Source organism: Nyctereutes procyonoides, unplaced genomic scaffold, assembly GCF_905146905.1.
Source record: "Nyctereutes procyonoides isolate TBG_1078 unplaced genomic scaffold, NYPRO_anot_genome, whole genome shotgun sequence".
NCBI classification, from domain to species: domain Eukaryota; kingdom Metazoa; phylum Chordata; class Mammalia; order Carnivora; family Canidae; genus Nyctereutes; species Nyctereutes procyonoides.
Genome location: NW_026575145.1, coordinates 16,024,551 through 16,039,085, shown reverse-complemented (window position 1 = coordinate 16,039,085; position 14,535 = coordinate 16,024,551). Strand labels below are relative to the sequence as shown.

The following is a 14,535-nucleotide window of genomic DNA, read 5'->3' as shown; positions in this document are numbered from 1 at the left end:
ACCTCTTTCCACTAAATGTAACACCCATCCACACCTCTGGTTTGTGATAACCAAAAACATCTCCAGACACTGCCACATGTCCCAGGAGAGCAAAAGAGCAAAATTGACCCCAGGTGAGAATCACTGTTGTGTATGTATAGAAAAAGTTGTGGGGGCTCAGACAATAAACATGTGACTCTTAGTTCTCAGAGTTGGTTGCATCTGAGCCCTACATTGGGCACAGAGATTACATAAAAAACTGGAAAAAAAAAAAAAAGGAAAAAGTTCTGAAATGATATATACCCAAAGATATAGTAGTTTTGTGACTGAAAGTAAAATTAGCAAAAAAAAGTCACTGACATTCCTGTAATTTGATTTTCATATAAATTTGTTATTTCAACATTATAAACTAACACAGAAACTTAAAAGCAACTAAATACAACCACAAAACAAAAATTTTAATCATAAATCTTAAGTAATAGAGAATATGTCAGGTTTTTTTTTTAAGATTTTATTTATTTATTCATGAGAGAGAGAGAGAGAGAGAGAGAGAGAGAGAGAGAGAGAGAGAGAGAGAGGCGTGCAGGCAGGGAGATGCAGGCTCGATGTGGGGAGCCCAACGTGGGATTCAATCCTGGGTCTCCAGGATCACGCCCTGGGCTGAAGGCGGTGCTAAACCGCTGAGCCACCCGGGATGCCCTATTTGTCAGTTTTTTAAAAATCAGTAATAAAAGGAAATGGGGAAAAGATAAATATGTAAATTCATTAAAAAATACTAGTAAGTTCATCAGGGGCACCTGACTGGCTTAGTTGGTGGAGTATGTGACTCTTGATCTTAGGGGTTCAAGCTCCACGTTGGGCATAACAGCTTACTTGAAGAAAAAAAAAATGGTAAATTTAACCTGCTGTTTCATGAGTGTTTTTCAACAGTAACTATATAGACATAAAATCCATATCTGAAATATCCCTGAGAAGAGCCTGCTTCTCCCTCTATGTCTCTGCCTCTTTCCTTCTCTCTCATGAATAAATAAATAAAATCTTAAAAAAAAAAGAAATAAGGAAAACAATAAAGTTTTTTTTTAGAGGAAAACAATAAAGTTGCCAGTAATCTCATCACCCAAAAATCACAAAGGTATCTTAAATAGTTTATACTGTATTTTTCAACATTTTTTATAAAGTTGATTTAGCACATAATATGGAATTCTTTCATTTTTAGTCTATCATAACCATTGTGTAGTGATTCAATGTTCTTCATAAAAATCATTCATTATCATTTTAGGGGGAAAAATTATCCCCTCCCCAATCCTTGCATTAATCCCAAGCAGAGATTAATTTTAATTGAAGTAGTGATTTCTCTTATACTCCATTTCCCAGGAGGTGAAGAAGCAAATAAATAAATAATTTTATTTTTACAATAAAAAAAAAAACAAAGCTTGGTTTCATTTATCAAATGAGAAGGTCAGAGAATAGTAATTTACTACTAAGATGTCATTCCCAACTTGTGGGCTTTTTTCCCTATTATGTACTACAAAAATTACAATTCAGCTTCTTGTAGCTAACAGCTTAATGGAATCCTCAAAAACTTCACTCATTTGTTTTTTAAAGTAAATCCTATACCCAACGTGGGGCTCAAACTTGTGACCCCGTAATTAAGAGTTGCATGCTCTACAAATTGAGGCAGCTAGGCGCCTCAACTTCACTCATTTAACAGTAACAAATATTTATGCAAATACCTGTCATATATTAGGCCCTTTACTGTCACACTGGGTATATATATGAGTTTAAAAAAGGGGGGGGGGGTAGATTCTTCTCCGTTCACAATCCATCCAAAAGGGGAAAATGAGCAAAACAATTAAGTCTAAAATTACAAATTACATTAAAGGCTAGAAGAAAATGATCTGGGTTCAGTGATACATGTGAAGTATAAAGATTCCTAAGTACTGATTCTCTAGAATTTCAATCCCTACCCTCACCTCCTTTTAAAATATAATTTTATGGAAGTCTGGTCCACTTCTTAAATGTTAGTCTGGGCCACTCTAAAATTATTTTAATAACTGAGACAACTGTTGGATATTATTACACTCATCCACTGTTTATCGTTAGCTAGATCTTCTATCATCCCACCCCATTTTTTCTATTTCACCTTTTTCTTTGTTTTGCCTTTCTCCTACATTCTCTAGGATTTCAGTAACAGACTTCCAGTTTAAAAGAGCCAATCTTGGGCAGCACGGTGGCTCAGTAGTTAACGCCGCCTTCAGCCCGGGGCATGATCCTGGAGACCTTGGAACGAGTCCCATGTCAAGCTCCCTGTATGTAGCCTGCTTCTCCCTCTGCCTGTGTCTCTGCCTCTCTCCCTCTCTCTCTGTGTGTCTTTCATGAATAAAGAAAGAAAATCTTATAAAATAAAATAAATAAATAAAATAAATAAATAAAATAAAATAAAATAGCTAATCTCTGGTTAGCAGTTTTCAAAGCTAAAATATTCATGACCTCTAATTTAAATTCAGATTTAAAAGCAAACCATGATATAAAACATTAAATTTCTATTTTATTAAGTGATAATTACTCTAACAAAACAAAAAAGCAAATACAACAGTTTATTTTGAGGCAACAAGGTTGGTTGCTCACACATTTAAGAACATAGTTACAAATGCTGCTATGTGAGGGGATCCCTGGGTGGCTCAGAGGTTTAGCCCCTGCCTTTGGCCCAGGGCGTGATCCTGGAGTCCCGGGATCAGTCCCGAGTTGGGCTCCCGACATGGAGCCTGCTTCTCCCTCTGCCTGTGTCTCTGCCTCTCTGTCTATCATGAATAAATAAATAAATAAATATTTAAAAAAAATGCTATGTGAAAACTTAACACAACCATCCAGCAATAACAAAGTAGCTAAATCAACTATGGCTAGTCCACATGATAGAATACTATGTAGTTGTTAGAAAAAAGTGAAAATGTTCTCTATTGAAAGGTTTTATTTATTTATTCACAAGAAACATACATAGAGGGAGGCAGAGACAAAGGCAGAGGGAGAAGCAGGCTTCCTGTAGGGAGCCTGGTGTGGGACTTGATCCCAGGATCCCGACTGGAGCCTAAGGCAGACGCTCAACCACTGGGCCAGCCAGATGCCCCCACTATTGAAAGGTTCAGAATTATTTCCAAGAAATGTTAAACAAAAAAGTGAAAAATAGGGTAGTGTATATTTGCTTATATCTATTTGCATAAAAAAGTAAGAATACACATAGTACCAACTAAAGTGGTTAATAATGTGGAATCAAGGATGGACAGGCATATGGTTAAGTACGAGACTTAGGGACGCCTGGGTGTGTGGGGGGGGGGGGTGAAGCAGAGACACAAGCAGAGGGAGAAGCAGGCTCCATGCAGGGAGCCTGCCGTGGGACTTGATCCCGGGTCTCCAGGATCACACCCGGGCTGAAGACGGCGCTAAACCGCTAAGCCACCAGGGCTGCCCAATAAGTATTTAAAAAACCTTTTTACAAAGTCTACCTGAAGATGATCCAAATTTTCATAAGTCTATAACTGCTTCAGTTAGTTTTTTATATCTTGTCACACTGAGCCTATCCATTAGTCACTTGTTTACAATTCTTTACCACTTAGGTGGTCCCAATGAACACTAGATACTGCTATTAACTTAAAATGGCAGTAACACATTGCTCAAAAGCAACTCAGCAGCTCCTGACTCCATTTCCTACTGTTTTATGTTGAACAAGTTATTTAACCTTTTGTCTATGTTTCCTTCTCTCTAAAATGGAAATAAGTATACCTATGATTTAGGCATGGTATGAAAGAATGATTCAATGATTCCTCACACACAGAAAACTGATTAAATGTTAGCAGATGTTATTATTCATAGTCCTTTTATGGACATGTAAAGCTTTCATCTGTGTAATCAAGCACCACAGTATGTTTCTAACAAATCCAACAAAAATTCATAGCATACTGAAAATCAGTAAACTCCTCTTAAGGGTGGCTTCAATGTACTGGAAAGCAGAAAAGCAAAAATAACAAAAAATAAAAGTGCAACAATAGAAGTAAACACAGTGCAAGTCACTTTGAATGCACAGAAAGGAGTGATATATTGAAGTTTAAAATATCAATAGGAGGAATGAGGATTTTGAAGGGAAAGGTGTTAGAGAAATGAATTATACCAAATCATTAACAACCTTTGATCACGCAGGTTCCCAAACCTGGCTGATAACCAGAGTTACCAGGTATATATTTTAAAAACAAAAAATTCCACCTCCAACTCCTTAATCACAATGACAAGGGATGGAATATGGGAATCTGTATTTTTAAAGCATCCCAGGTAATTATGATCATTAAGTAAGTTTGGGAGCCACCACAGGTCTTACTATCATACAATTAGAGACTTTACAAGTATCTCCAGATAAAATAAATTTAATCATTGCCTTTGGTAACTAACTGTAAAGCCAAAGGCAAAGTGATTTTACAATTAGTCATTCCTGGGCAGCCCGGGTGGCGCAGCGTTTTAGCGCCGCCTTCAACCCAGGGTGTGATCCTGGAGACTTGGGATCGAGTCCCACGTCAGGCTCCCTGCATGGAGCCTGCTTCTCCCTCTGCCTGTGTGTGTGTGTGCTTCATGAATAAATAAATAAAATATTCAAAAAAAATTAGTCATTCCTGGGTGCCTGGGTGGTTCAGTCAGTTAAAAGGCTGCCTTTGGTTCAGGTCATGATCTCAGGGTCCTGGGATGGAGCCCGGTGTAGGGCTCCCTGCTCTGTGGGGTGTCTGCTTCTCCTCTGCCTCTCCCTCTGTTCTCAAATAAAACTCTTTTTTAAAAAAGCAACCATTCATCCTTTTAGATTAAGGCATTAAAGAATATTTAAGGTAAGCATATAGTAAGTGTTCTAAGTAATAGTGTGGCTGCCATTTACTGAAAAATTGACTAGAAACAATGCCCAACATCATTCCATTCAAAAACCAGGAAAATGTCAAGAGGGAAGAGAATAGAGAATATAATTTAAAAATGGGCAAAAGATCTGAAAAGACACCTCACCAAAAAAGATATGCTTATCTCTTGGAAAATAAACATATGAAAAATGTCGAAGATTCTATGGCATTAGGGAATTGCAGATTAAACCAAGATACCACTACAACATATTAGAATGACTAAAATCCAAAACACGGACATCAAATGCTGACAAGGATGTGACACAAGAATTCTCGTTCATTGCTGGTAACAGACACTTTGAAAGACTGTTTGGCAGTTTCTTAAAAATTAAACATACCCTTATTATACAATCCAGCAAGCAAATTCTCTGTTATTTATCTAAATTACCTGAAAACTTATGTCCACACAAAACCTGCACATGAATGTTTATTCATAATTGCCAAATTATGGCATTGCTGGAAGCAGCAATGACATCCTTCAGTATATTCAGCACTAAAAAGACCAAGCTACAAAAAGCCATTTAAGAAGGAATCTTGGGCAGCCCGGTTGGCTCAGCGGTTTAAGTGCGGCCTTCAGCCCAGGTCCTGATCCTGGAGACCCGGAATCGAGTCCCACGTCGGGCTCCCTTCATGGAGCCTGCTTCTCCCTCTGCCTGTGTCTCTGCCTCTCTCTCTGTGTCTCTCATGAATAAATAAATAAAATCTTTAAAAAAAAAAAAAAAAAGAATATATAGAGGAGTGGATGGATAGAAGTATAAGTAAAATAAAACCAGTCAGGAGTTAAGATGACTGACAAGTTTGTAGGAGTCACAGATATTGTATTTTTGTATACATCTAAAACTCTCCATAATAAAAAATTAAAGGGTATATGTAACACAATCATATTTACAATATAGAGAATTAACTGAATAAACTGTTAAGACAGCAGTATGTATGGAGGCAAACTGTTAGATTACTCCAAAGAATTCAGGCAGGAGCACCTTGAAAGAAGACAGGGGCAGTAAAGAAATGAAAAAATAAATCAGGGTGATTTCCAGAGGTCAGTGATTACCAAGCTTCAGGGACATTCTATGCAAAATTTTTTACTCATCCATTTTTTTTAAAAAAGATTTTATTTATTTATTCATGAGAGACACAGAGAAAGAGAGGCAGAGACACAGGCAGAGGGAGAAGCAGGCTCCATGAAGGAAGCCTGATACGGGACTCCATCCCAGGACTCCAGGATCACACTCTGAACCGAAAGCAGACACTCAACTGCTGAGCTACCCAGACGTCCCAACTCACCCATTTTTTTTTAAAACTAAAAGAGGCTCCCCAGATTTCATTATATATAATGGAGACTAAATCCCAAAATATTAATCATTGAATTAAAATATATATTAGGGGCACGTGGATGACACAGTCAGTTGGGTGCTGAACTCTTGGTTTCAGATCAGGTTGTAATCTCAGGGTCATGGGATTAAGTCCCACATCAAGCTTCCAGTTCAGCACGGAGTCTGCTTGAGACTGTCTCTCCCTCTGCCCCTTCCCACCCCCATGTGCACGCGCTCCCCCTACTTTTTTTTTAAAGATTTTATTAAAAAAATAAAAAATAAAAAAAAAATAAAGATTTTATTTATTCATGAGAGACACACACAGAGAGGGGAGGGGCAGAAACATAGGCAGAGAGAGAAGCAAGCTCCATGCAGGGAGCCCGATGTGGGACTTGATCCCGGGACTCCAAGATCACTCCCTGAGCCAAAGGCAGATGTGCTCAACCAAGGAGCCACCCAGGGATCACTCTCAAAATAAATAAATAAATCTTTAAAATATGTACATATGTTTTAGCATACTGAGGCTTTATCTATAATTCATAGCCCCTTGAATCACTATAGTTCAGTTCACACACTTTCAAACACAGCTCTCTCCTGGGCGCCTTGGTCAGTTAAGCATGTGCTTTCAACTCAGGTCATGATCCCAGACTCCTGGGATCCAGTCCAGCACTGGGCCCCCTGCTCAGCTTCTCCCTCTGCCCTTCCCCCCCTACTTGTAATCTCTCTCTTAAATAAACAAAATCTTACAAAAAAAAAAAAAAAAAAAAAGAAAGAAAGAAAGAAAGAAAGCAAGCAAGCAAGCAAGCCCGCCCAGCTCTCTCCTTCAGAACTTCTGCTGGTGCTGTACCTTCTAACTGGAATACCTATAGTTAGGTATTCATATTTCAGATCTAAAAGTATTCTCACCTCCAGGGGCTTTATGAGAATTAGATGAGCTAACATATAAGAATTTAAATTCTTGGCATATAGAAATTGTTCAATAAACACTATCTATTTATCTGAAAGTCCATTATCTACATAGTTTCCTATTTACCATTTTCTCACCACTTATCCAGTTAATTTCTGGTTTATCACATTTTATTATTTCTAGACTATAAGTTCCATGAGACAAGGTCCTTATTTCATATATCATTATATACCTGGTGCCTAGCACAAAGTAATACTCAAATACATTCACTGAATGATTACACTAGAATCAATAAAACTTTCTCTCTCTCTCTCTATATATATATAAGAATAAGGCTCCCTGATCTCTTTAGCATCTAATGATAAGAAGGGTGGTGATGAACATTAACAATAACAGAGAAAAAGGAGAATTAATAGGTTAAGTGTTATTGGGGGGGGGGAACAGCAAGCAATTGAGATGAAATGAATAATGAATGTATTGAATTTAAAGTAAAAAGTTAAACAGGAAATTAGAAATATGAGATATTTGATAACCGAAGATCTAGTAGCGGTAAGAACATGGCTTCTAGAGAAGGCCTGTCCAAGTTTAAATTCTAGTTCTGCTACCTGCTAGTTGTGCAATCTTGGGGCTGATTATTTACCTCTGGGCCCCAAATTTCTAGTGCACACCAAAAAAGAAAAAAAAAAAAAGGCAGTAACAAAAGAAACCAACTGTGCCAACCTCACTGGGTTGTTTAGGATTAAAGGAGCTAATACTGAAGCACTGGAATAATACTTAGCGAACAGTAACTAAAAAAACATTAGATATTAAGACCTAAGTGGTGGGGCGCCTGGGTGGCTGAGCTGGTTAAGCACTGGACTCTCGATTTCAGCTCAGGTCATGATCTCAAAGTTGTGAGATGGGTACGGACCCTGATTTAGATTCTCTCTCTCCCTCTGGCTCTGCTCTCCTCCCTCTCTTAAAAAAATTTTAATTAAAAAAAAAAAAAAACTTAAGTGGTAGCTGAAAATCCAATTTCAAATGAAACATACAGACAGTAAATACACTAAGAGAACAAGAGTCCCAGGGAACAACGACTGGGAACAAAGGAGAGGAAACATGAATAAAAGTGTTTAGTGGACAAAAGGGAAACTAGGGAATTACACAGTGGAAGCCAAAGAAAAGGGTTCTGAGGAAGAAACAGTTAATACAGAAGTGCTGGTTAAGTGAATAAAGTTCAAAAAAAAAAAAAAAAAAAAGCCACAGGCTGGGGGGCCTGGGTGGCTCAGTGGGTTAAGCCTCTGCCTTAGGCGCAGGTTGTGATCCCAGGGTCCTAGGATGGAGCCTTATGGATCAGGCTCCCCACTCAGCAGGGAGTCTGCTTCTCCCTCTGCCTCTCCTCCTCTTTCCGCTCTCAAATAAATAAATAAAATCTTAAAAAAAAAAAAAAGCCACAGGATTTGGGAATTTGAAGGCCGGCCATCAACAGAAAAAACAATATCCTACAAGATGTTCGGATGGGTTTAAGGAGAGAATAGGGCAAAAAGGTAAGACTATAGAGCAGGGTTAAGGGCTAAAAAGAGGAAGAGAGAATTCCAGATTAGTGGTCCCTAGACTTTTTGTTTACAAGGACTTCAAAAATAAACAGAGAAAATGACATAAGGTTGGGACCTCTTTAATTCTATCAAATAAACTTTTTTTCTTCTTGCTGTCACCATCATTTGAAATAGGAACTGCAGAACAGAGAAAATTGATGAAGTCTAAAACTCTCAGAATAAAGGGAGCACCTTTACAAAAACTACCATACTGTTCTTATTTTTTGTAATTTCATAGATCTATATAAATGTTGCAATAAAAAACCCACCAGGATTTGCAAATCACTCTTCTAGACTATTCTGAGAAAATCTCAACAATAAAAGGAGGAGTGCAGAATAAACTGTTAGTTTTCTTTTAAAAATGAAGAAATCAAGTTATGCTTAAGTGAATTATCTATTAAGGTCTTTAGGTGGCAACATCTGTCATGACAAATCTGTACGCCAGAGAGTGCAAACACAAACACTAAAATTTTTACATTTGTTCAATTAATAGTTTAGAATACAAACTCCTGGACTACATTCTCTCTGTATTATCTATGTCATATTTCCATAGTTGACAAACGTTTTGTGGATACCCTAAGTGTATACCACTACAGAGAAAAGTATAAGGACGTATTTGCAATATACATAAACTAGACCTGGCACAGAATGGGGGCTCAATAAGACTTTGTTGGAATGTCCTACTGTGTGCCACATAATGGTAGGCAAAGAATTACAAGTCAGATTACATTTCTAAAAAAAAATGGTAACATGACAATATTATACGATGGTAATAAGATCACAAGCTTTGGATTCAAACAGGTTCGAATCTTAGCTGCAACACTTTAATGGTAAGTGACCTTGGCAAAGTTATGTCACCTAAGCTTATCTCATCTGTAAAACAGGAATGGTAACTACCTCATAAGGTTGTAGCGCTGATTAAATGGCAGTTATAATTTTTATATAACATGAATGCAAAAATCCCATAAACAATTTTCTCCAAGTCTTGGACCAAATTAATCCAAATCTCTGGAGAATGAGGCAGAGGCCTGCATATTTTTAAGTTTTACAAGTGATTCTGTCTAGAATTCTCATCTAAGAACCACTGTTCTAGAGCCTTACTTCTAAAGCCTTACCGGAATCCCAAGTAAGTTTATGTCATGAAGATCAAAGAGCATTAAGACACGATCCTCTGGTTTAGTTCCAAGTTTCTAAGACAGATCTTCACCCAAAATTCCTTTTACAGAGAATAGAACCACACCGCAAAATTCCAACTTAAAACCTTTATAGGAGTGCCTGGCTGGATCAGTTGGTAGAGCATGCAACTCTTGTTCTCAGGGTCATGAGTTCAAGCCCCAAGTTCAGTGAGAAGTCTGAACAATTAAAGAAAAAAAAAAAAGATCCTTTGCAAAGCCAGGGAAAACAGGATTCCATGCTGAAATTTTACATCAAAATTGGGTGTACCCTAACCTCTTCATATTCATTATTGAATAGTTCTAATATTGAACATTTCTGAGTCACTGTTCATCTACACATCAACAGTGATCTGAAGCTATATACAAAATAATATTTAAGCTCTCTTATTTCTACATTATCACTCCTAAAAATAAATTTAAGTTTACAGTTAAAATCTGTTGACACTTCACTGAAACCTTAATAAATTTTTTATTTGACACATTTTTTTCTTAAGATTTTATTTTTTTAAGTAATCTCTACACCCAACACGGGGCTCAAACTTACAACCTGGAGATCAAGAGCTACATGCTCTATCAGGGGAGCCAGCCAGGTGCCCCTTGACACATACACTGTTAAATGTGCATCTCACAAGCAATCTTATTAAAGACTGAAAGTACTTAATGCAAATTCGATATTCCAGAAACAAACCTGAAACCCTATTAACTAAGTAACTCAATATAACATTTTAGAAAAATATGTAGAACAAAAACATACAAACAGAATCATGCACATTCCATTTCAAAAGAATCAGTGTGAAATAATGAATAATGAAAATCCCAGGAAAAACTAAGAGTCTAGAGACACTGTAGAACTTCTTAAAAGTAAGCAAACAAAAAAAGCTTAGAAGGGTTTTATCAGAACTAATATTACAATAGCAGATCAACTGGAAAGCAAACAAGCAAAAGGAATCTTCCTTAAAAGACTTCACTGTTACTGGCAAAGAGAACTAAAAAGGAAAGAAAGGGCTAAGGCAGACATATAGACTTCATTATAGATCTTTTTTTTTAATTTAGACACAAATAAGCTATTTCCTCAGATACTTAAATTAGTGAAGCTTATAAATGACTAATGCACTGTTAACTTACAAAGTGTTAAAATCCAAGCTTTCGGGTGCTTACAGGGCAAAATAAATGTCTCATCCTCTAGGGCAGGGAAGAAAAAAAAAAAAACACCAATCTTTCATACAACAGTGCAGAGGTCATTAGACACTATATCCAGGGACTGGTGAGGTATTATTTAGTGAGTCTAAGCCTCAGTGCATTTTTAAATGCAATTTTTAAAAATAACCGTCTTATCATCTTCATACAGAATACTGTTTGCAACATGGTGTAGTAAAAAGTTGTTTATCGTCACAACTCTATAAATCCCAGATATTTTAAACTAGACTACATACAAGTTAAAAGAAACTACAAAAAAAAAAAAAGCAAGAAAGAAAAAAGAAACTACAGACAATTATGATACAAGCTTTTGGAAAGTTCTATTTTTAAAAGTCCTACAGTATATCAAAACACAATTCTAAAACACTGAATTGACTAACAGGTGTTAATTTATAATTAAGTTTTTTGAAGACTTGATAAAGTGTCAAGATATATAAAAGTCCTTTTTAGAAGTTTAGCTTCACTAACTTTGTAGAATCAAAGATAACTAATTCAAAATCAAACTAAAAAAATATATATTTGTTTGAAGACACCCTAAGTTAATTCAGTCTTCCTTCCTGCAACACCGTATCTTCCTAACTATTCACCGTAGGCATATATGATATATATATATATATATATATATAAAATCAGCGAACACTACTACTTACATTCTAAATATATACCAGTCTGAGGAACAGGTGCAACACTATTTGGATGCATGCTTTTTCCTTCTAAGCCTAATTTTGCCCTGGAAAGGGATTTAAAAATAAACACAAGTACCCAAGAGTTGAACAATCCTCTTAAAAGGATGTAGCCATTCTGAAATCCAAGACGTGAGCTCTTCAACTACCACCGTCCCTCCAAAAGTTAGGTAAACCAGCCTAGCAAAGTTTCACCTTTAAAAGATCAAGTAAGGCTCAATTATGAAGGATTCTGGGGATATTTAACCTTGCTTCCCCTGCGCGAGTCAGTTAACGTGGGACAAGTACGTGTCACACTTGAAGGTAACACTAAATCTTTCCCCGGTTGTTTCTTAAACACGGCAGAGAGACTCTGGTTCGGCTTCGCAGGGCTAGAGGAGGGGCTGGAGGCCCGGGGAAGGGTACTCCCGAAAGAAAAATTCAATTTAGAGAAGCAGTGATGAGTCAGTCGCTTAGGAAGAACTGACCGAGAGGGAACCCAAGTAAGGCAGCATCCCAGGTAAGAAGGTACTTAAAGTTGGCGGTAGGAAACGTCAACTTCCCAAGTCAGCAGCAAGACACCACGCTCGGTAGCAGCCCTGGAAAGAAGCGTGGCTGTCAAGGGGCAAGTGCGCACCAACTACGGGAGAGGGGGCCAAGAAACGCCAAATCGGATGGGGGGGGGGGTGGAAAAGGAAAAGGTAATGAAATGCCCACCGCAAACCCTCCCCTCGGGCTCTCCATCGCAGAAGGCGCAGTCAGCTGCAAGCTTCGCGCCCCGTCACCCCACGCCGGACTCTCCCACTGAGAGGAGTTCTGCCCCAAGCCCCGGAGGCCCGGCAGGCCGCCTCCAGAGGAGCCCCCGCCGACGCCATACTAAAAGTCAAAATGGCTGCCCCAAGGAAGCCCGCACCGCGCAGCTAGCAAGGGCTGGGGAACAAGCTTCTGCGGGAAAGGGGGAGGGGGGCTCTCGGAAGAGCCGTCGCCAGAGCCGTAGGCAGGACTACCGCCCCCCGAGCTGCACAGGTAGGCTGCCCCCAGCCCCCCAGGCCCGGGGCTCCGACGGAGACGGAGGGGAGTCCCGGCCCCACCCCCCGGCCGGGAGCCCCGCCGCCGCAGCCGTCCCGCACCCCGACCCCGGCGAGGTACCTGCAGTTCGGCCCGCTCCACCTCCCAGTGCGCCCGCTCCATCTCGAACCGAGCCCACTCGTGCTGGATGTAGTGCAGGATCCCCGGGATAGTGTACTGCTGCGGCCGGGACAGCTCCGGGCCTGCCGCGGGACCCGCTCCCTCGGCGGCTGGAGGACCTCCGCCGCCCGCCGCTCCATTCCCCCCTGGCGAAAGGCTCATGTTCCCCCCGGGTCCTTGCTGCTGCCTCGGAGGGGCCGCCATCCCCGGGCCGCCACCACCGCCTCCGGCGAGCTCGTCCATTGTGTGTGGGGCCCCGGCCGGGGCGCAGGGCGAGAAGCCGACGGCTGGGGGAAGGGCCGGGGAGGGTGGCCCCGCGCTGCCGGCGGGGCGGAGGCCGGCTGGGAGAGGGGCGAGGAGGGGGTCGTTGCTGTACGCCTGCCGTGGGTCAGAGCAGGGAGCTGCCGGCCGCCGCCATTACAGTCCCTCCTCCATCTGCCCGTCTCACTCACTCACTTTAGGGAAAGGGGGGGCCGCGGCGGGAGGGGGGAGGGGGCTGGGTTGGGAAGGGGATAGACGTAGGGCCGTCGCTCCCGCGCAGCATGCCGGGTAGAGAACGCCGCTGCCGCCGCCGCCGCCGCCGCCGCCGCCGCCGCGCGCGCCTAGCAGCCAAATAGAGTGCGGCCTCGCCTTACGCAGGCGTACTGAGGGCTCGTGAGGGCGCTGGAGGCGGGGTGGGGCGCTGGAGGCGGGGTGGGGCGCTGGAGGCGGGGTGGGGCGCTGGCCCCGCCCCCCGGCGCTCCTCCCGGCTTGCTCCGGGTGCCTCGCTGCGGCTCCTGGGCTGTGGGACACCCACCCAAACTTTGGGGAGCTCCCAAGCATCAGTTTCCGTCGCTCAGTCCGCAGCCCCTTGAGCGTCGTCCCCCCCCCCCCCCAGGGTCCAGCCGCACGCCTGCTTCCAGGACCGTCGTACCCTGGCTGGGCGCTCTGGCCGGCTGCCGCCCGTCCGGGATGCCTGGCGTTTCTTTCGCATTCCTTGCGTGTTTGAGGACGTCCCAGAGGGTCGGGCCTCCTCCTCTGCTTGTCACTCGCTCTAAGTACCCGTCATTCCTGAGGCTTTGGGGGTGGACGTTCTCTTTTGGCCGATAGCCCAGCCCCTTCCGGACACGGTGACTGGTTGCGGGTCTCGGTATCCAGCGGGGACTTTAGAGTGGTCCTAGCTCTGTGCTCCCGGGCGCGGGACGCAACTTGTTCCACTTTGCCTCCCCTCTTTCTGCTAGTCTGGGGTGGGTTGGCGGGGGGCGGGGGGGGGGAGGAGCGGGAGTGAATGTTTTCATTTTTTTCTTGGGAGAAGGAATAGTGAAAAAAGCTTTAGATCTTGACGCTGATACGGAGAGAGAGAGAGAGAGAGAGAGAGAAAGGTGACTTTGAAGGAGACTTGTTAGACGAACAGTGCGGTGTTTTAGAATGAAAGGGTTCACAGGTGGCGTTCATGGAATCTTGTGATGAAAACAATATAAAAGCGTCGTGAATACAATATAAAATCCTAGATGAACAGCCGCGAAGATGTTTTCCTGGGTCATTAAATGATGTTTAAATGAATGTAATATACACCTAAAAGACACATTTGATCTTTTAAGTACCACTGTGTGTGTTTTATATGCTTAGGTTGCCA

General features: G+C 41.5%; 2 protein-coding genes across 9 annotated transcripts in view; one reads left to right on the top strand and one right to left on the bottom strand.

Moving 5' to 3' along the window:
- The window catches only part of STRN3 (striatin 3), a 111,909-nt gene extending 98,469 nt beyond the window's left edge, over positions 1–13,440 (bottom strand). The window contains exon 1 of one of the 4 annotated variants that reach the window (XM_055309219.1): positions 12,882–13,440. In XM_055309219.1, coding sequence (XP_055165194.1) covers positions 12,882–13,163 — 282 coding nt within the window. In that variant the 5' untranslated portion in view covers positions 13,164–13,440. Of the gene's footprint in view, positions 1–12,220; positions 12,263–12,449; positions 12,492–12,881 lie in introns of those variants that run through there. The other 3 variants (XM_055309220.1, XM_055309221.1, XM_055309222.1) reach the window with 3 other exon arrangements.
- The window catches only part of AP4S1 (adaptor related protein complex 4 subunit sigma 1), a 67,902-nt gene continuing 65,125 nt past the window's right edge, over positions 11,759–14,535 (top strand). For 2 of the 5 annotated variants that reach the window (XM_055309228.1, XM_055309229.1), the window contains exon 1: positions 12,583–12,758. The gene's annotated coding sequence lies outside the window, so the exon portion shown is untranslated. Of the gene's footprint in view, positions 12,253–12,580; positions 12,759–14,535 lie in introns of those variants that run through there. The other 3 variants (XM_055309226.1, XM_055309227.1, XM_055309225.1) reach the window with 3 other exon arrangements.